This window comes from Rhineura floridana, chromosome 3 (assembly GCF_030035675.1).
Source record: "Rhineura floridana isolate rRhiFlo1 chromosome 3, rRhiFlo1.hap2, whole genome shotgun sequence".
Taxonomy (NCBI): domain Eukaryota; kingdom Metazoa; phylum Chordata; class Lepidosauria; order Squamata; family Rhineuridae; genus Rhineura; species Rhineura floridana.
Window position 1 is genome coordinate 19,960,330 of NC_084482.1, and position 21,917 is coordinate 19,982,246.

At 44.7% G+C, this 21,917-nt stretch overlaps 1 protein-coding gene across 1 annotated transcript in view; it reads left to right on the top strand.

Annotated features, from left to right (window-relative positions):
- ADCY6 (adenylate cyclase 6) overlaps nucleotides 1-21,917 on the top strand; it is a 64,168-nt gene that overhangs the window by 36,625 nt on the left and 5,626 nt on the right. Inside the window, exons 11-22 of the mRNA XM_061614814.1 lie at nucleotides 3,798-3,823; nucleotides 4,008-4,155; nucleotides 4,289-4,386; nucleotides 5,856-5,943; nucleotides 6,817-6,933; nucleotides 7,399-7,560; nucleotides 8,215-8,390; nucleotides 11,315-11,350; nucleotides 12,158-12,287; nucleotides 15,030-15,293; nucleotides 16,729-16,933; nucleotides 17,086-17,210. Of these exons, the coding sequence (XP_061470798.1) occupies nucleotides 3,798-3,823; nucleotides 4,008-4,155; nucleotides 4,289-4,386; nucleotides 5,856-5,943; nucleotides 6,817-6,933; nucleotides 7,399-7,560; nucleotides 8,215-8,390; nucleotides 11,315-11,350; nucleotides 12,158-12,287; nucleotides 15,030-15,293; nucleotides 16,729-16,933; nucleotides 17,086-17,210 (1,575 nt within the window). The remainder of the gene's footprint in view (nucleotides 1-3,797; nucleotides 3,824-4,007; nucleotides 4,156-4,288; nucleotides 4,387-5,855; nucleotides 5,944-6,816; nucleotides 6,934-7,398; nucleotides 7,561-8,214; nucleotides 8,391-11,314; nucleotides 11,351-12,157; nucleotides 12,288-15,029; nucleotides 15,294-16,728; nucleotides 16,934-17,085; nucleotides 17,211-21,917) is intronic.

Sequence of the window (21,917 nt, forward strand, 5' to 3'; positions counted from 1 at the left end):
AGACCCAAATGGCTTTCATGGCACAGAGATCTTTTTTACCAGGAGATGATAAGATGGGTACCTATCACATAAGTGGCCAGCATTGTAACTACTGCTGTCTCCAATACTATTTCCAGACTCTGTTTGACCCTCTTTCCCATCCATTGTGCCCCACCTTGTCAGTTGAGCATTAACCAGCCAGCAGGTCTCCTCCTTCTCTAGCTGTAAATCTTATCTGTACTGTCGCGCTGAGGACCATGAGCAGCACTGCTTGTTTGGCCAGGGGCCAGTCCAAGCCAGGCAGATTTATTGCACCTCCCTGTGTATCCAGAGATGGGACTGTAAGCCCAGGGAAGAGCTCCGCTTGCTTCCCTGTGTGTTTGTTCTGAAGGACATGACCAGCCTGAGGAGTCCGTACTCCATTTCTCCTCTCAGCTCTGAGTGGAGGTGTGGGTGGGATATAGGGCAGGTGTGGAAAAACTTTGGCCCTCCAGATATTGCTGAACTACAACTCCCTTTAACCCTGGCCTTTGGCCACACTTTCTGGGGCTGCTGGGAATTGTAGTTCAACAACACCTGGAGGGCCAAAGTTCCCCACATTTGATGTAGGGGTTAGGAGAAGTAGAGCAGGGAACAAGAGTAGAGACAGTGTTATCAAAAAAGCAATACAAAACTTGGCTGCAACCTTTAATGCGTTTCCACTTGCATATTACTGACATTCACAGTAACATACCTGCATCAACTGCTGATAAATTTATGTGGGAATATTAATGACTAATTTTATATTCCACTTCTCTAAGGAGCTCAACGTGATATACATGGTGCTTCCCTTCAGTCAGAGTGTGTGACTGGCCAACTTTGACAGATAGGTGGAGCTACCCTCCTGTCAAGTCATCTGACATCATGATGATGCCAGGTGACAGGAGTATGGTTCCACCCACCTGTCACAGTTGAGCTGGCGTGGGTGGGGGGAGAGATCTGTTTTGCTACACAGTTCCCATGGGAACGTGGTGGTGAAGCAGCACTTAGCAGGATGGAAACTGTCCCTGCCATCAGCTGACATCACCTGGTGATGTCAGCTGATAGGTGGGCAGAGTTTCAGGAAAATGGCCTTGTGGGCCACATTGGATCCCCTGGCAGACCAAGATTGACCCATGGACTGGAGGTTCCCCACCCGAATAAATAAATAAATCAAGAAAATGCAGGATTAATAATATTTCCTCGTTGCTGGCCATCTTTGCGCTTTCAGCTTTCACAGTATAAAAAGGTAAAGGTGTCCCTGCACTTGTAGTGCAAGTCGTTTCCGACTCTTAGGGTGAAGTCTTGCGAAATTTACTAGGCAGACCGTATATATGGGGTGGGATTGCCAGTTCCTTCCCTGGCCTTTCTTTACCCCCCAGCATATGCCGGGTACTCATTTTACCGACCACGGATGGATGGAAGGCTAAGTGGACCTTGATCCCTTTTTACCGGAGATTTGACTTTCTCCTTCCATTGGAATCGAACTCCGGCTGTGAGCAGAGCTTTGGCTGCGTTACCGCCGCTTTACCACTGTGCGCCACAGAGGATCTTAGAGGATCTTAGGAGGATATTTCACAGTATAGCTGTGTAATTTTATACATTTTGTGTACTTTATTTATTCATTCAATTTATATCCCAACCTTCCTCTCATAAGAAACCCAGGGCTCAGCAAGCAAGTGATAAACCACTAAAAACATCTTAAAACCAAAACTTCTTAAAAATAATTGTAACACAGAAGCAGACTGTGATTAGTTCTGTACTTAAAAGGCTTGTTGGAAGAGGAAGTTCTTCAGTGGCGCTGAAAAGACACCCAAGATGGCACCTGTCTAATATTTAAGGGGAGGGAATTCCAAAGGATAGGTGCTTCCTATGTTGTGAGGTGATGAGATTATATCCGTGGGAGTCCCCTGCTTGCAGGTCTCAGTGATTGACTGAGAATAAAAGGGCAAGAAGATATTTCAGGTATCCTGGTCCCAGGCTGTATAGGGCTTTATACACCAAGACCAGCACCTTGAATTTAGCCTGGTAGCTAATGGGCAGCCAGTGCAATTATTTCAGCAACAGGGTAACATGATGACAATACCCTGCCCCAGTGAACAGTCGTGCTGACACATTTTGCTCTAGCTGCAGCTTCTGGACCAACCTCAAGGACAGCCCCACATAGAGCACATTATAGTAATCCAGCCTGGAGGCCACCAGTGCATAGACAACAGTGGTCAGCCCATTCTGGTCCAGAAATGGCCACAGCTGTCTTATGAAGCTGATAAGTCACTCCTAGTCACTGAGGTCATCTGGGCCTCTAGTGACAAAAGATAGATGCAGGAGCACCCCCACACTACAATCCTCTTTCAGAGGGAGTACATCATCATCAAAGCAGGCAGTTGACCAGTTATCCGGACTTGGCAACCACCTACCCACAGTGCCTCCATCCTGTTGGGATTCAGAGTCAATTATTGGCCTTCATCCAGGCCACCGCTGAATCCAGGCACTGGTCCAGGGCTTGCATGACCTCTCCCAGTTGAGGTGTTACAGAGAAAAAGAGCTGAGTTTCTTCAGCATATGGCTGACACCTCTCTCCATATGTCTTAATGACTGCTCCCAATGGCTTATATAGATGTTAAACAACACTGGGGACAAGATGGTACCCCACAGCACAACTGTCAGTGGGCCAAAAGACAAGCACCCAATGTTATTATTTGAAAACAACCTTGGAGGTAGAAAACAGTGTCTCCAATACCCATCTCCCCAAGATGTCCCAGAAGGATACCATAGTTAATGGTATTGAATGCTGCTGTGAGAGATCAAGTAAGAATAACAGGGGTCGCACTCCCCCTGCCCTCCCAATAAAGGTCATCCACTAGGGCGACCAAGGCCGATTCAGTCTCAGAACCAAGCCTGAACTCAGATTGGAATGGGTCAAAATAATCGTGTTTCATCCAAGAGTATTTGCAGTTGCTGCGCCACAATTCTACGGTCACCTTCCCTAAAGGGGTATTTGTGAGCAGGCGGTAGTTGTCACAAACCAATGGGTCCAGGGTGGGCTTTTTCAGGAGCGGTCAGATCACCACCTCTTGCAGGGTGGTTGGGACCGCTTCCTCCAGCAAAGATGCGGTTGACCACACCCTGGATTCACTTGGTCATACCCTCTCAGCAAGCTTGAATAAGCCAAGAAGGGCAAGGGTCAAGAGAACGCGTTGCTGGCCACATTGTTGCAAGCAGCTTGTCCATGTCATCAGGTCACATCAACTGAAACTGATCCTAAGCAGTTGCAGCAGATGTTGCACTGGACACCTCACTGGGGATCACGGTAGATGTGGATGAGGCATCAAGATTGCTTCGGAGGCAAGCAACTTTACCTTTGAAATGCCTTGCAAACAATTCACAGTGGCCCAAATCTCCATTTCCTGTGTATACCAAGTGTGTACAAAGTTTTTTTAAAAATCTGCTGTGAGCACTTGAATATTTCAGAGCCCCGACTGGCCTCAGTTAGAAGTCAGGCATTTAGTGTCGCAGATCTCATGCTGTGAAAAAGGGTTCCAGCGGAGATTCTGCAGTCATCGTTGCTTTTGACTTTCAGAAGTCTCTTGAAGACCTTTCTGTGTCGTCATGCCTTGGCAGCTGTTTGTTTAGTCACTTCAATGATTATATGTATTGTTTTTTAATGGTGTTTTATATTTTATTGTTGAATACCACCCTGATATTTTATGATATGATGATACAGCAAAGCTTTTATAAATTAATTAATAAATAGATAAATATAAATATCTTTTTTTCCGCTCTCTTTTTTCTTTCTTCAGGGTATTGATGATTCCACCAAAGACAAGTGAGTGCCCCATATCCCTCTTGGGATCCTAGTATTGAGTAGGGAGGCTGTGCTAATTAGAGCCTCTTTACTGTGTTGTGGCAATATGAGAGTTGACTCCATCAAGTGGGGAAATGAATGGCCTGCCTTACTGCCACTTGACGCCTCCTCCTAGTCATAAAACTGGAACGCCTGTTTCTTGCAGCCGAAGCACACAGGAGGCCCTGAATCCTGAAGACGAGGTTGATGAGTTTCTGGGCCGTGCCATTGATGCTCGAAGCATTGACCAGCTACGCAAGGACCACGTCAAACGTTTTCTGCTCACTTTCCAGAAACCAGAGTTGGAGAAAAAGGTACCTTTCCTTTTGTTTCTAGAGTCTCTGGGTTTCAGACTAGACATAGACGTCCCGCACCTCTCTGCTACCTCTTCAGGGAGAACCACCAGCCTTTGGTGACTTCCTTTTCTCTTTTCCTTCCACCCTGCAGTATTCCAAAAAGGTGGATACCCGCTTTGGGGGCTACGTGGCTTGTACCATGCTTGTCTTCTGCTTCATCTGTTGTATCCAGATTGTCATCTTCCCACAGTGAGTGACTCTTGTGCAACAGTACGTTGGTCATATACTCTTTCTGCCAACATGGTACATGTGTGTTCATGTGTGTGCGTGGGTGCGCGCGCATGCACCCCTGCACGCATTCTGAAGAGACAGGCTTCACATGATTCCAGTACTTGCCATAATGTGCCACCAGCAGATGCACAGCCTGTCCCCAAGGCACTGGTTCCCAATTAAGTCTGATGCTGATGCTGCACAAGAAAGGGGGAGGACTACAAGAGTCATAAGACGCTGCCTTCTATCAATTCAGATTGTTGGTCCATTCTAGCTCAGTATTGTCAACACTGACTGGTGGCTCTCCAGGGTTTTGGACAGGAGTCTTTCCAAGGCCTACCTGGAGATAAAACAGGGATTAAATCTGGGACCTTCTGCATGCAAAGTATGTGCTGTACCACTGAGCTACAGCCCTTCTCTAAATTCACTTCCTTATATGTGCAGGGGTGAGTGCGTGGGAAAGGTGCTTCAGCCGCTGGGCCTCAGATGGGCTATTCAAATAGAAATGGAAAGATATTCTTCAAATATTTAGCCAACTCTGTCTCAGTTCGAGCCACTTGTTGGATATGCTCTAAGTTGGATTCTTGCATTGAGCAGGGGGTTGGACTCGATGGCCTTATAGGCCCCTTCCAACTCTATGATTCTGTGAAATTATTTGCTCCCACAAATGTTTCGGGGGAATTAGTGAATAATTCCAGTTGTAGGAATTGGGGAGCATATACATGCTGTCTGCCTGTTAATATATTCACACTCTTAACAAGAACACCCAAGTTCCCAGTCACACCTGTGTTGCTCTCCCAGTGTTGAAGGGGTGGGCAAATGCCATGGGCCATCATTGTGGAAAAGGTGATATGCTAGGCTGATTTAAATGACTAATATGGAGATATCACTGAGTGAATGAGGGCTCCATGGGGGTGGGGAAAGAGTGCAGAGTGTGAGGCTAAATGCGTGTGAGTGTGTGGGGGTAGTCAGTGGTGGAGATGTCCTTTGAGGCTGCTGCTTAAGCAAAAAAAAAATGAGGAAAATTGACTTGCCAACAAAGCCAAACTGGACCTGGTGGTAAGGGATCACCACAACTAGAAAATCCAGACAGTACCCTACACAGAAGAACACTGTTTTTAAATTAAACACCCTGTCTTGTATACAACACAGTAGTACAAAATATGAAATTGTAAAACGATATACACAATATTATTAAGTAACATGGTCTTCTGCCTTTTACATCTTGGTCCCCTAAGGATCTTGTTGTGCTACAGCTCTCATCATCCCTGGCTCTTGGCCATATTGGCTGAGGCTGGTGCGAGTTAGAGTCCAACAACATTTAGAGGCCACCAGGTTGGGGAAGGTTGCAGTATATCTATACGATGAAATCAGATGAGTGGTGGAAAACATACACTTTATGGTGGTGTCCTGGTTGGTGTGGCTGATCCTGCCCTGTCTTCCCGCAGCTCCCCTCTGATGCTTGGCGCCTACATCAGCATCTTCATCGTCCTGGCCACTATCCTTTTTGTCTGTGCCATCTACTCCTGCCTTGGCGTGAGTGACTTTTCTCTCTCTCGTTGGGATTCCCATGTATTTGTGAGTCCTGAATTTCCTAAGGACTTCCCCAACCTGCCTTCTACCAGCCCTTTTCCCCCACCTGAGTACATCCCTTACACTTTTTTATGTGCAGAGCGTGGATGCATTTTGAGTCCATGTGCACCTTCTGGGTTTTTCTCTTTTGTCATGGTGTCATCCGAGCCTCTTGAGGCCTTGATACATTGGGTTGAGCAATGGCCCTGTTGCCCTGGTGTCAGATCTGGTTCCTGACAAGCTAAGGGTGAGGAGAGGAAAGGCAAAGCAGGTCAGTAGCGAGCAGCAGCAGGAGGAGAATCCTTTACTTGCTAAGCCCAGTGAGCAAGCTAGAAGGTTTTATGGGGATCTGAGAGTATCTCTCTGGCCTACTGTAGCTAAGAGGCTTTCTGGTTGATCTATCTGGATTTTCCTCCTTTGGCCAGGCTAGCATGGCAGTACATAGGAAGCTAGCTTTTATTACCAGTCAGACTAGTCATCTTCCTAACCCAGGGTGGTCAATGGCTCTTTATGGTCTCATGGACAGAGAGGTCTTTATCATATCTGCTCCTTTTAACTGGAGATGCTAGGGATTGAACCTGGGGCCTTTGGCATACAAAGCATGTGCTCTGCCACTGAGCACACAGGCTGAATCTCCCCACATGTTGGTTCAGACTCCGGTGGGTTTGAGTGCTGACACCAGGATCTGGTGTAACCTGGCTGGTGGAGGTGGTTCGAACTCATGATGGTTTTGGTGCTCTGGAGCCATCCTGTTCCAGCTTCTGAGTCATACTGGGGGTGATGATGGTGATTTCTGGGCCCCTCCATCTCATACCTCCTCTTGTAATTTCCTTACAGCCTTTTCCAGCCGCCTTGCAGCGTGTCTCCCGCAAGATTATCCAATCCCGAATCAACAGCACTGTCACTGGTGTTGCTGCCATCCTGCTTGTCTTTGTCTCTGCTTTTGTCAACATGGTATGAGGGTTGGGGAGATGGGCCTGTGTGGTAGGGCTTTCATTCAGGCCTTGACTGGTAGAGGCAGTTAAGAACAAGGTTGATATGGGAGTCAGGAAAAAGTGGAAAGGTTGCTGTAGGCTGGAGATAAGAAGAGAGACTGGAGTGGTTTGAGGGAGCTAGACACACAGACCTCTTGTCCTACTGTCTCCTCAGATCAAAGAGGGGTTTGAAACAATACAAAACTCTGTTTACCAGAGGCAAAAGTAGGAAGAAATTGTACATTATGGGCAGCAGTCCCGCTTCCAATCCACTTTCAGCTCTCTGAAAAACTCACTCTCTGTCTCCAGCCCCAGAACCTGGATACTGTCCCTCCATAATCCCTGTTGCCATAAGGCTCTGACGGGGTAGGATTGAGTGGCTCTAGAACAAACACAGCAGCATTGAATTGTTGCCCATTTCCCTCCCCCTCCCCCTTCAACCTAGTTTGCTTGCAGCCGGCTCCGGCTCCAAGACTGTGCTGCCAGGTTTCTCAACGTTACTCCAGCTTCTGTGGGGCCTTGCCATCTCCGTGCCCTCAACTACTCATTGGCATGGGATACTCTGCCTTGTGAGGGGAATGGTGCTTCTAGCTGCAGCTTCCCTGAGGTATGTGCATTTTGGAAAGATCCAGTGTGGGAAATGAGATTTTGCTTGAGGTGTGAGGGTGGAGCTGTTGACTATTCTATGGGTGGGCCTCTGGGTTCTGTCACTGGGCGTAGGGTGAGCATTTACGTATCACTCCAAGGATAGTCTCTCCTTCCTTCCTCCCCTCCCACAGAGTGCCTTGATATCTTATGCATTTGTGGCTCTGTTTGGGCCTTGAAGGTTGTTCAAATTTGAAAGATGGGGCAGAGTGGTTTACCTATGGAGGCAGGAGGAAAATGTAGGCCTGCTGGATCAGACTAAGGGTCTATATAATTGAGTATCCCATTTCCTGCAGCCAGGTGCCTGTGGGAAGTCTAGAAGCAAGACCTGAAAGCAATGGTCTTCCCTGTTGCTTGTCACTGTCTCTGAACCTGGAGGTTTTACTTAGCTATTTAGCTAATGGCAGTTAATAGAACTACCCTCCATATATTTGTCTAATCTCTTCTTAAAAATCATTGCCAGATCTTGAGGCACCAAGCTCCATACAAATTAATGGGAAGTAGGAGGAGAAGGAGAGGCCATGCTTGTTGCAAGAAAATGAGTGTGGGCTTCTGGGAGCACAACTAGCTATTTTAAGGGAGGTCCTGACATATCTCTATCCTTTCCTTCCTGCAGTACTTCACTTACTCGGTGCTGCTGAGTCTACTGGCTTCCTCTGTTTTCCTGCACATCAGTAGCCTTGGGAAGTTGGCGCTGCTGGTGGGGATGGAGGCTGTGTACCTGGCCCTGGCTGAGGGCCCCCAGGGGGTGTTGTTTGACAACTACGACTTGCTGGTGGCTGCTAATGCCCTGTAAGAATCCCCCTCCTTCTGGGACTGAAAAATCTCAACCTTTAGCCCTGGGCCCTGAAGTTGATTTAAGATAGGATGGTTGTCTTGTTTTGCCCCTGGTTTGTTTTCTTTCATGTCATCCGCAACTTCTCTAAACAGCCATGAGTAACCAAGAGAAATGTTAAGCCCAGCCACGGATCACCATAATAGCAAATAATGATAATGTCGTACTGTCACCTTCAATCACAGTTGGTGGACTTGTGGCTCTCCAGATGTTGCTGGACTACAACTCCTATCATCCCTGACCATTGGTGAGGCTGGCTGGGGCTGATGGAAGTTGGGAGTCCAAATACTGATGGAACACCATAGGTTCCCACTTATGCTTTATGTTGGGGTGACTAATCTGTGGCCTGCAGGCCCCATATACCCACCAAGAAGTTTTGGGTGGCTTGTGGAGACCCTCCAATAATTCTGTGGTAATTGTGTGGGTGTTTTTTAGTTTTGATTTTTTTTGCAATTCCCTCCCCCCACTTTCCCTACTTTTTCTATAATTAAATACCTTCATTGGGCTTCCCTTGGGTAATTTTCACCACTGTAAGTCACTTGGAGCTTCTAAAACAGCCCCCAAACTTCCAACTGATTCTTACCTGCTGCTATTTCTGTGTGCAGTATTAATAGTTCTATTCCTTTAGCAACCTGTTAACTTCACTTCTGTTCACTGTTAGCTGCATTGTTTCTGTGATGTCTTCAGCCACCAATGATTAATGATCCTCTCCAAGTGCCAAAGGCATCAGGGTGAGAGAAGCAATGCAGTGAAGTGAAACAATAGAAATGGTTAAGTCAGCATCACCTATTGATCACATTGGTCAGCAAATTAAACGTTTTTGGGTGGTGGAAGAGGGACTTTGAAGGAATAAGAAGGAAAAATAATGTCAAAAATAAAGGAAAATTTTCAAAAATAAAACAAAATACATATAGATTGAGTTGGGGGGGATTAAAGAAGGGAATTTTGGGTGGAAAGAAAATAAAAGGTGTTAGATTTCCACTTTGGCCACACTCACTTTATTATGCAGCTTTCGGAGTTGGCCATGGGTTCATGCAGCCCTCAGCCTGAAAAAGGTTAGCCTCCTCTGCTTTAGTAGCGTTTTAGAGTAGCATGAACTAAAATACATGTTCTTACCTCATCCTGAAGAGTAGGGATGGGGCACTTTTTCAACCCAAGGGCCACATTCCTTCATGGGCAGCCTTCTAGGGGTGGGGTCAGGGGGAATAGTGGGTGGAGCAACGACTGCGGCTCTTTACCTTTGTATAGTAGGCTACATTCCAGTCACGCTAAAGTCAGAGGTTTCTACACATACACCTTTCCATACAGGCAAGCAAGAGGTGTTATCACAGTTCAAGGGCACAGTCAATCCAGCCAGTCAAATGCACTAGAGGGTGCATAGCGGCCCCTGTTAGGGGTATGGCCAGGGTGAAGAGGGTGTGGCCTGGAGAGAGTCCTGATGGCCATATTCAGTGCCCAGGTCTGAAATTCCCTGCCTCTCATCTAGAGAAAGAAAAGTGGTACCACATAGAGGTTCTGAGAGGCAGTTCCAGACACAAAGGGGAGCAAGAGAGAATGGCTGGAGTCATTTAAAGAAACAGGAGGTCTTTGTGTGTCTGAGGGCCAGACTATCCATTTGTGTATATATTTTTTTCCAGTGTTTCACAGAAGTCCAGTCACACAGACAGCCATCTGGATTGGAAGTCCAGCGTATGTGGGAAAGGGGCTTCTTATTTCTTTGGCACTTTTCCCACTATAAAAAACACCACTGGCAAGCTGCCTCCCCCCCCCAATGAATGCACATGTCTTTCTCCCCAGCCAAGGGGAGGAGAGAGGCTGTTTCCTCCGGAGAGGGCATTTTTACCAGAAAAAACTGTTGCTGGGGAAAAGAGTCAAGAAAACCCCTTCCTTAGTGAAATTAATTTGGTTCAGATTGTATACTCTAGTGGTTAGGTAAGCAGAGAAAGAAAGAAAACAGATGTGCTTGGGGTGCAAGAACACTACACATATCTGAGCATTATACATGGCTTGGCCCTGTGGTGAGAGTGCTGGTGGAGCAAAGGTCAGCTAGTGACAGATGGGGGATATGGCAGTAGGGACTAGCAAGATAGTGGAGGACAAACCCACAGAGAACTTAAAATAATAAGGGCAAGGAGTTTCTGTGGGATGTGAAAAGCAATAGGAAGTGGGTGTGTAGGTTTAAGGAGAACTGTTTTACCATCTGAGACACAGGCGGTGAATGGAAAGAGGAGAGGACATGTATGACAAGGGTTTGAGATGAACACAGTGAGGCATTATTTTGTCTTAAGTAGCATAGCTTTCACCAGTCCAGGGCTCTCCAAATGTTTTGGATGGCAATGGCCATTGGCTTCAGTGTGTGTTGGCTGGGGATTATGAGAGTGAGTCGTCCAGAGCATCTGGAGGGTACCAGGTTGATGAAGGCTAAACTAGAGTATGACCAGAGAATGTACCAGATTTTCAGTTGAAGGGATGGAGAAGGAAGGGCAAGATTTCTTCACCATACTATTTACAGAAAAGCAACATGATTTGGGAAATCATCTGAATTTTGAAGTAGAGGAGAAGAAATGCATGTTCAGAAGGAAACCCTGCTGAATCTCAGGTGCTTTGTGAACCTTCAGGGAACTATAATAATAAATCACACTTGATCTTGATATGGCTGTTAAGCCAAGGAGGCTAGGCCTTTGCAAGATACTGGGGATGGAATTCAGATTCATAATCTAGTATCAGAGTCTTCATTGCTTCCTAGTCCATTTCCCCATTTGCAATCCACCCTGAATCTCATTTGTCTTGAGTTGTAGGAGGAGGCTTTGGGGGTGGGGATATCTTTGGGTGGGCTGGGCCTCTCTCTATAAAAACTCTTTTCTTCCCCTCCACATATCAGGCCAGCCTTCAATGAGACCCACGGCAGTCAAGATTGGTGAGTAGGAACCAGAGATGGACTGAATGGGGAAAAAATTGTGGTGTAGAGAGTGGCGGTTGTAAAGGATATCATGACCTTGGTGGGTGTGTTGCCAAAGCTCTGGGGAGAAAAGGTTTACAATGGGTTGTGGCAGAGGCACCTGCCCTGAGGAGCTTACAGCCCAAATTTAGACTGGGTGGAGTGTGTGAGAGGGAGCAGGCAGCGGGAGAAGAGAAGAGAGTAATGGTGAATCGATAACAAGGGACAAATATAAGCAAATGCTATGTAGTTAGGATTTATTTATTTTAGTATATAAATTGCTGAAATATCTAAGTGGTTTACATTCAAACAATAACAATGCAACAATATTCAGTAAACATTTCCTAACAGATGAGATGAAACATGCCACACAACTGTGTATCACAAATAAAATAAATATCGCAAATAAAATTGTAATCACACATAAAAGCTTTGTTTCAATTGGGGATGACAACTAAAAGGTTAAGCCAAATGCTTTGTGGAAGAGGGTGGGCTTTGAAGAGGGGCTGGAATGAAGTAAGAGTGGTGATTGAAAGTATTTTATATAGATTCTGCCTTTCTGCGTGTAGCACCCAAGGCAGATAAATTTTGTTATGACGTGGGAGGGGTACTTCAGGCATAAGGGACAGTAAGAGGGAATGGGCTGTTTTGTTTTTTTAAGAGCAGGAGATTTTGGGGCAACTCAAAACCGGTAGAGCTGGTGGAGCAAAGGTGCTGGGGCTTGACTGCATAAGGGCAGGAGTGCAGAAAGGTAATACCTGCCTTTTCTCTCTTCTCTCCTTCTAGCTCTACAGAGGGAAAAGTAGCTCTCCAGTACATGACACCTGTCATTTTGCTGCTTTTTGCTTTGGCACTCTATCTGCATGCCCAGCAGGTGGAGTCTACAGCCCGTCTAGACTTCCTCTGGAAACAACAGGTAGTGGAGGGAAGGGATTCTGCCAGGGCTGGCATGGGTTGGGGGGTTTCATGGTGTTGGTGAATACCAAGAGATGCTGTTGGTGCCGCACTTTGGTGTGCCTTCTCCAATCTGCCAAGCTAAAGAGGGTCTTGGTGTTATAAACAAAAAATTCTTTTAAGGGAGATTTGTTTTTTTTTTTTATATGATTGACTGGGATACTCCCTGTGAGGATTAAGTTCATTGATGTCTGTGCCTGGACTGCCCCATAGGGTCTGAGTCTGTTTTTTGGGGAAGGGCGTAAATCTCCCTAGGTGAGAGATGGAGAGAGGGTGTTGGTATTGCCTGAGGTGAGAGATGCAGGGGAGGAAACTACTGGTTTTTTGGCGCTTCTCCTGTTGGATTTGTACATGATTATGGGTGGTTGAGTGTTTTGAGTGTTTTTTCTGAAATGATAATTGAGCAAATGGAGTGATGTGCTAGATGCAAGGAAAGTGTGATTGTTGAATGAGTGAGTATGACAATATGGTCCATGAATTACGTATTATTACACATGAGGATCCTTTGTTGTAATATTCATGTGATTTGTTTTTAGATATATGTTAAAGGTATGTTGTATTCTGTTACACTTTTTATTTTTATTGTATTTATATACGGTACATTGTTTAGAGATTTATTGCTTAATTGTGTTACTTAAAACATGGAGTATTAGCAGCTGTATTGAATTTAGAATTTGTATTTTTAATGCTTCTCTTGAGCTTATACCAGGGTTTTACACTGCTGTTGCTCAAGAGCTCTGCTGCAGAAAGAAAAATCTGCTACCCTTTCCACTGGCTTGATGCAGTGATTCAGGCACATTGTTGCACTCCTCCCCCAGGTGCTTGGAGTCCAATGGGCAGGAGAGAATGATGAGATAACTGCACCTCTACAATACTCTGATGAAAGAAGTGGATTTATTGTACTCTTTCCTGCCGGACAAGGGCCAAAAGTGGCAAAATACCACCAGTTCAAGTATTTGATAGAAAAGTGGGATATAAGTGCAAGTTTAACACACGTTGCTCTTAGCGTTTACTCTTTTCAGCCACCTTAACTAGGCCTACAGAACACTGATGGCTGACTTACAAGTGTATGAGCAATGCATGATGAAATCTGAAGCCAAAAAGTGGACCGGGTAGAGTTTTTGGTTATTGGGGATGGGTTTTAGTCTCAAGCATTGCTCTTTTCCCCTCTCCATGACTAGCAGGAAGCAATAAATTATGAAGATATATGCAAACTGGCTGAATGTACATAATTTATACACTAACTGTTGTTTAAGCAGAGTTTGCATCTGTTTTTGAAGTGTATTCACTAATAGGCAAAAAACCTTGCGGTTGAAGAACGTACCTTAACTTGCACAGGGTCCCATTTTTTACCTCCCAGATTAAAAAGTAGAGAAATTCACTAATAGGCAAGAAACCTTGCAGTTTAAGAACATACCTATAGCCAACAAATATTTCTATCAAACTTTAAAAAGCAAGGAAATTGGGCAGCTCTAGTGAATGCACCAGGGGAGCAGGAGACCTGACCTCCTCTTTGAGATACTGTACTGCCCTACAAATTTGTCAAAATGCAAACACAATTATTGTTGAGGCACATATTACCAAATTCTTCCAAGCTACACAGGAAGTGGATTGGACTGTGAAAGACCAACCCAAATTGTGTTTGCATTTTGACAAATTTGTAGGGTACAATATCTGAGAGGAGGTCAGCTCCCCTGCTCCCCTGGTGCATTCACTAGAGCTGCCCAATTTCCCTGATTTTAGAGAAGTCATAACTTCAAGGTTCTAGTTTTGGTGTACAAAGCCCTATACAGCTTGGGACCAGGATACGTGAAAGACTGTCTTATCCCTTATATACCTAGTCAATCACTGTGCTGTGCAGGTGAGGGCCTCCTGCAGATACCATCTTATCAGGAGGTCCATTCTGCACAACATAGGAAGTGGACCTTTAGTTTGTCTGCACCTACCCTGTGGAACTCCGTACCCTTAAATATTAGACAGGTGCCATCTCTGTTACCTTTTCGGTGCCTATTGAAGACCTTCCTCTTTCAACAAGCCTTTTAAGTTGAGACCTATCCCAGTCTGTTTCTGTGCTGGAATTGCTTTTTAATACGTTTTTAAACCTTTTTTTAAACCATATTTTTTAACCTTTTTTTAAAGATGTCTTGAAAACTTTTTAAAAAATGTTTTAAAAATGTTTTGTTTTAATGTATTTTAAAGTCTGTTTTTATGATGTTTTAAAGCGTCTTTACAAGATCTGAACAGAGTAGTTCATGACAGATGCTCTTGGAGGTTGCCAATTCATAGGGTCGCCATAAGTCGTAATCGACCTGAAGGCACTTAACAACAACAAAGTGTTTTTAGTGCTTTTGTCTGCCGCCCTGGTCTCCTGCTGGGAGAAAGGGCAGCGGAAAAAAATGGAAATGGACTGCCTTCAAGTCGATCCCTACTTATGGTGACCCTATGAATAGGGTTTTCATGGTAAGCGGTATTCAGAGGTGGTTTACCACTGCCTTCCTCCAAGGCTGAGAGGCAGTGATTGGCCCAAGGTCACCCAGTAAGCTTCATGGCTGTGTGGGGATTCGAACCCTAGTCTCCCAGGTTGTAGTCCAACGCTCTAGCCACTACACCACACTGGATATAAATCAAATAAATAAATAAATAAAATATAATAAGGTTTGGGTAACGTATATCCTCATTTTCTCCCTTCTTGCAACTCTTCCAGGCTACAGGTGAGAAAGAGGAGATGGAGGAGCTGCAGGCCTACAATCGTCGGCTGTTGCACAACATCTTGCCCAAAGACGTGGCTGCTCACTTCTTGGCCCGCGAGCGCCTCAATGATGAGCTGTATCACCAGTCGTGCGAGTGTGTTGCAGTCATGTTTGCCTCAATCAGTAACTTCTCAGAGTTCTATGTGGAGCTGGAAGCCAACAACGAGGGTGTTGAATGCCTGCGACTGCTCAATGAGATCATTGCTGACTTTGATGAGGTCACTGTGTGTCTTTTGTCAATGGGGTTGGAAAGTGAGAGGTACCAAAGAATGGCAGAGGCCGAAATATGAGTAGGTTTTTCTCCTAGGTGATGTTGGAGGAGAGCATATAAAAAGCATGTTTGATATTGGATGTGACCTTTTTTTAGTTTTAGAAGTGCCACATGAATATTTGATATTCTTCACTTAATTACTTAAGTCTCCTCCCACCCACCACCCACCCTGCCCAAGTGCAAAACTGCTCCAGTGACTTGGGAAGCTGGGGTGGTGGATCTTGATGACATAAGGGGAAGCCAATGGAGACAGTGGATGGATGGCTGCTGTCTCAACTTTGGAAAGACAGTTTTGATTTTCAGAGCTTGACTCTGTGAAGAGAAAAAGAATACATCTAGAATGAATGCAGCGAGGGTACTTCCAAAGCAACTGTATTGGTAAAAAAATGGTAACTGTTTACATCCAAAGGGAAGTTTCTGGACAGAGCAAGTGAAAGGCCTGCAATGGAAATGGTTGGGTCCACTTGCTAACTTTTGGTGTAATGGTGGGAGAACTGAACCTAATAGTTGTTCATGAGCAGTGCTGTTGTTGACTCACAACATGGGTCACATCCACACCATACATGTAAAGTGCTCTTAAGCTACTTTAACAGTCATGACTCCCCCCAAAGAATCTTGGGGACTGTAGTTAAGGGTGCTGAGAGTTGTTCGAAGACCTCTATTTCTCTCATGGAACTACCATTCCCAGAGTGCTTTAATAATCATTCCTCCAGGGAACTCTAGGAATGGTAGTTCTGTGAGGGGAATATAGGGTTTCCTAACAACTGTCAGCACCCTTTACAAACTACAGTTCCCAGGATTCTTTGGGGTGGGGAGGAAACCATGACTGTTGAAGTGCTTTAAGAGTGCTTTAAATGTATGGTGTGTACGTGTTCATAGTTGGGGCAGCTGATAAGAGCTGAGCTCCTCGGGAGGGCCCACTGACACATCAGCTGGGCCCTCTTGTTCTCCCCCTGCTCTTTGGTTCATGTTTAATGAATGGCAGGGAGATACACAGTTGGTATTGTGATGTTCTCTGAATGCCCTGGAGTGCATCATGGTGGCAATGCCAAAATGGTGAGCTGCTTGCAGGTGCCCATCTCAGATAATGGTGGTGGTGATGGTGGTGCTGTTATCTCCCATGGTACTGCCACTGGCAGTAAGCCTGCCAGAGAGCCCTGTGTCAGGATGGGGTGGAGCTCTGTAGGTGACACTTCTCTGAGTAGGCTCTTACGTGGTGCTGGTCTTATGCAAGAGTATGGACAGGGCAGAATTTTGGAAGCAGGACAAAATCTCTGTTTTGGGAGAAGGGGAGGGTGTCTTTAAAAACAGTGATGAAATTTTGAGAAAAGGAGTCTCTCACAGCATTTGTAGAAATTACCTTCCATTACTCCTTTCTTTAGATTATCAGTGATGAGCCATTCAGGCAGCTGGAGAAGATAAAGACGATTGGTAGTACCTACATGGCGGCTTCAGGGCTAAATGACAGCACCTATGATCGTGACGGGCGCTCCCATATTACAGCACTGGCTGACTATGCTATGCGACTCATGGAACAGATGAAATATATCAATGAACATTCTTTCAATAACTTCCAAATGAAAATTGGTCAGTGGAACCCGGGAAGAGTGGGGTGTGGGGGAAGGGTGGGCTGTCCATTACGGAGACAGTAGATGGTCTTAAGGCAAATGGGTTGGCTGCTCAATTTTGACTAATTTGGCTCTTTCTACCTCTCTCTCCCCCTTCCCCTATTTCCACAGGGCTAAACATTGGGCCGGTGGTGGCCGGGGTGATTGGAGCCCGAAAGCCACAGTATGACATTTGGGGCAACACGGTGAATGTGTCTAGCCGTATGGACAGCACTGGTGTCCCTGACCGTATTCAGGTGAGAGCAGCTATGGCGTGATCTCTTTTGATTGCGGTTAAGGTTGCTGGTATCTAGCCTTGGAAGGCTACTTCTGTAGGGAGGTTCAGCAGGTCTGTATATGTATAGGTGTTCTGATTTGATTAATCTATATAGTCACAGCAGCTGTTGCAAAAAAAACCCATGTATACATTGCATGCAAAGATAAAACAGTTAAAATCAATATTCGCTAATAGGCTAAAAAACCTATTAAGAAACCTTGCAGTTTAATAATGTACCTATAGCCAACATACTGTCTAACAAGGGAGTAAAGCAATGCTGCCTCCTGGCCCCGCTCCTCTTTAATCTTTATCTAAATGAGATAGTCTCAGAACTAGTGGGCCCAGAGTTTTTTCCCCCTTCCTTGGGGAATAGGAAAGTATTGATGCTGCTTTACGTGGACGATATGATCCTACTATCCATCACACGAAAGGGCCTAAGGAGACGACGAGTTTAAGTACCTACTGTCTAAAAGAAAAACTTCAGATAAATTACAACAAAACTAAGGTTATGGTCTTTGGGAAAAAGCCCCTCAAACGCAAGTGATCTATTGGTGGACACCCAATTGAACAGTGCCGTTCATTTAAATATCTGGGCATTTATTTCCAGGACACTCTTTCCTGGAAAAGGCAGTTTGCGCACATCAAATCTGTTGCGCTGAGATCCACCGGGGCTATCCTCATATTTTATAGGACAGTGGGTGGCAACCTTGTTGCCCCGGCATTGAAAGTCTTCATAAATAAAGTTCTTTCCCAGATCTTATATGGGGCAGCTGTTTGGGGTTGGGAGGATTCCCACCTTGCCAATCTTGAAATTATCCAAAACAACTTTTTGAAAAAGTTGCTGCGACTCCCCATTGGCACACCTGCGGCGCTGCTTCATGCCGAGGTAGGTCTTCCCCCAGTTAGGGCCCGGGTCCACTGTGCCCTACTTACATTCTGGGGAACTATAACAAAGACATCATCAAAGGTAGTTGTGCAAGCCTGCTACCACTCAGCCGCTGTTGACAAGAACTGGGTTTCCAGACTCACAAACATTTATCAGCAGTACCATATATCACAAGTTGACCAAATGGTGTAAAATGATTTATTTTATCTTCTTAAAAATGCCCAACGCATTTCGGCTTTATTGCATATCAGCCTTCGTCAGGGGACTTTTCTTTCTAGTTGCTTACAGCGCTTTCTTTACCTTCCTTTCTTGTTTTTCCTTTCTTTGTGTTTTTTATTTGGAAGTTGTCACAACTTGGGTTTTGAACCCCCCTTTTTCATTTTGATTATTGACCACCACTACTCCTCTTTTTCTTAGTACCATATATCACCCCAGAGCCTGACCCCATTTAACAGAATTAAGCTACGGGAAGCAATCTATGGACATTGTTCATGGATGGATAGACTTGTAATCACTAATACAAAATTCTCCAAATGGTATGGTATATTCAAGCACGATCATAAACGGGCAAAATACCTGACTTACCCTATACCACCCAGCTGAGACAAGCTTTCACCGCACTCAGATTCCAGTTGATGCCGAGTGCAGTACTGCTAGGTCGCTACCACCAGACACCCGAAGAGCAACGACTGTGTATCTGTTGGATCATCAGCGGTAGAAGATTTACCTCACTACCTGCTGGAATGCCCTCTATATTTACATCCCAGGACCAAATTCTTAAGTGAACTGGTAACTCATCAGGGATATTCTCAACAAATACACCTCATCCCGTTTCTTTTATCAGACAATGATTTTAGGATCACCTATAGGATTGCCCAGTTTGCCCTAGCGGCACAAAAACTCCGAGCCAAATGCGCTGCTGGATTGGAGCTTGACAAGGGGTGACAGTATACGTATAAGTCACTACTTAGTTACTGGATTTCATTGAATGTAGTGCAAGGCCTGTTGCCCTCGCTCACGGCAATCACTTACGTGGGCCGAATATTTTATTGTTTTAATGATGGCTCTTTTTAATGATGTGTGATGTTTTTCTTTTCTTTTTCTTTTCATTTTCTATGTTGCAACAGCTTATGGCTATGCAAATAAATTTCTACCAAATACCAATAGCCAACAGATATTTCTATCAAACTTTAAAAATCAGGGAAATTGGGCAGCTCTAGTGAATGCATCAAGGGAGCAAGAGACCTGACCTCCTCTGTGAGACATTGTACTGCCCTACAAATTTGTAAAAATGTAAACACAATTTGGGTTGGTCTTTCACAGTCCAATCCACTTCCTGTGTAGCTTGGAAGAATTTGGTAACATGTGCCTCTGAGCATATTTTGAGTGGTGGCAACACCTGCAATCAGCCCAAATAACAGAAACAAGACGTGCTGTGCTGATCTTGTTTTAGCAGGGAGGAAGCAAGTAGTTCAGATTTTCACTTTAAATGTGTTTGATTTACTTTGCAATTTTAGTGAAGTTCCCTATGGTTCTGCTTCTTTTCTTTTGCTTCTGTGGATATGTGACTGTGAAAGGCCAACCCAAATTATGTTTGCATTTTTACAAATGTATAGGGCAGTACAATATCTCAGAGAGGAGGTCAGGTCTCCTGCTGTCCTGGTGCATTCACTAGAGCTGCCCAACTTCTCTGCTTTTTAAAGTTTGATAGAAATATCTGTTGGCTTATAGATACATTCTTAAACTGCAAGGATTTTTTTTTGCCTATTAGTGAATGTCTCTGCTTTTTAACCTGGGAGGTAGAAAATGGGACCCTTTGCAAGTTTGCTGAGAATGGATTGATCATATGCATGCTTATTGAGTTCAGTGAAATTTATTCCCCTGCAATCATGCTTAGGGTAGGTGAAACTGATCATGGGGAAAGGGAGGAAGAAGCCAGGGGAAAATACAGATTTGATCATTTGCTTGCTTATTAAGTTCAGTTAGATGTACTCCCCTGCAATCATGCTTAGGATAGGTGAAACTGACCATGGGGGGAGGAGGGAGGGCAGGTTTGATTGTTTGCATGTTTATTGAGTTCAGTGTGATTTGCCCCTGTGCAATCATGCTTAGGATAGTTGAAACTGACCTTGGGGATGGGCAAGGAGGGTAGGAGGGTGAGGGAGGAAGGGGGAGGGGAGGGAAGAAGGGGAGGGGAGGAGATTGGATGGGTTGGGAACTGGGCAGAGGGGAAGCCCTTTCCATTCCAAAAGGAAAACATTGTTAACAGTATCATTATTTTTCAGGGGTTGCCCCCACTATTTTATTGTACAACAGACACATGTAATCTCCCTCCCAAATTTAAAGCAACGCTGTCCCTGGCCATATCCACACCAGACATTTATTCCATTTTAAACAGTCATGGCTTCCCACAAAGAATCCTTCCTCCAAAGTGTAGTTTGTGAAGGGTGCTGAGAGTAGCAAGGAGATGCCCTATTCCCCTCACAGAACTACAGTCACCAGAATTCTTTGGGAAGAGGGCTGACTGTTAAACCACTCTGGCCACTGGAGCACTGTCAGGGGAATATGAGTATCCTAACAACTCCCAGCACCCTTCGCAAACTACACTTCCTAGAATACTTTGGGGGAAGCCATGACTGTTTAAAGTAGAGTAAATGGCTGGCATGGGAGTGGCCTCCTGATTAGCCAAGCCAAACAGTTGCTAGTGTGGCTTTTAGAATGCTGACAGTTGGTTCTTACTGATCATGCCTGCGCTATCATAGACTCCAGTGTTAAATTTCTTATATTAATTAAAACTCAGCTATGCTTTTTTTCACTTTTAAACTGCAGAAGCTGAAGGTCAGAGTATGGGGCAAGGACAGTAATAGGAGTACAGGTACTCTGTGAACATGGCTGATTTTTAATTAATGTCAACAAATTATGAGACCACTGACAGAAAAAAGTACAACAGTAGTCTGAATTATTTTACTCTCAATGGATGACTGAAGAAACTCTTAAAATGGTTAAAGAGAGAAGGAAAGCAAAAGCAAAAGGAGATAGAAACACAGTCAGAACCCTAAATGCTACAATACAGCGACTAGTAAGTAGGGACAAAGGGAACTATTACAATAGTTACTGTATAGAAATAGAAGAGGACAACAAAAAGGGTAGAACAAGAGCCCTGTTCCAAAAGATTAGAGAAATTAAAGGGAAATTTAAACCAAGAGTAGGGAGGTTGAATAATCAACAGGGGAACACACTGACTGACTGAGATGAAATAAAAGGAAGATGGAAGCAATACACTGAAGAACTCTATAAAAGAGATGCCAGGATGACAGATTCATTCATGGAGGAACCGTATGATAAAGAACCAGAAATTTTAGAATGCAAGGTGAAAGCTGCTCTTTAAAATACTTGGAAGAAACAAATCACCAGCCATAAATAGCAAACCAATAGAGTTGCTACAAGCTACTGAGACTGAATCTGTCCAAATTTTGACAAAAATCTGTCAAGAAATATGGAAAACTAAACAATGGCCCACAGACTGGAAGCGTTCCATATACATCCCAATTCCAAAGAAAGGGGATCCCAGAGAATGCAGTAATTATTGAACTGTTACCTTAATATCCCATGCAAGTAAAGTAATGCTCAAGATTCTACAACCATATATGGAGTGAGAAATGCCAGACATCCAAGCTGGATTTAGAAAGGGAAGAGGCACCAGAGATCATATTGCAAACATACGTTGGATAATGGAACGGACCAAGGAATTTCAGAAGAAAATCACCCTGTGCTTTATAGATTACAGCAAAGCCTTTGACT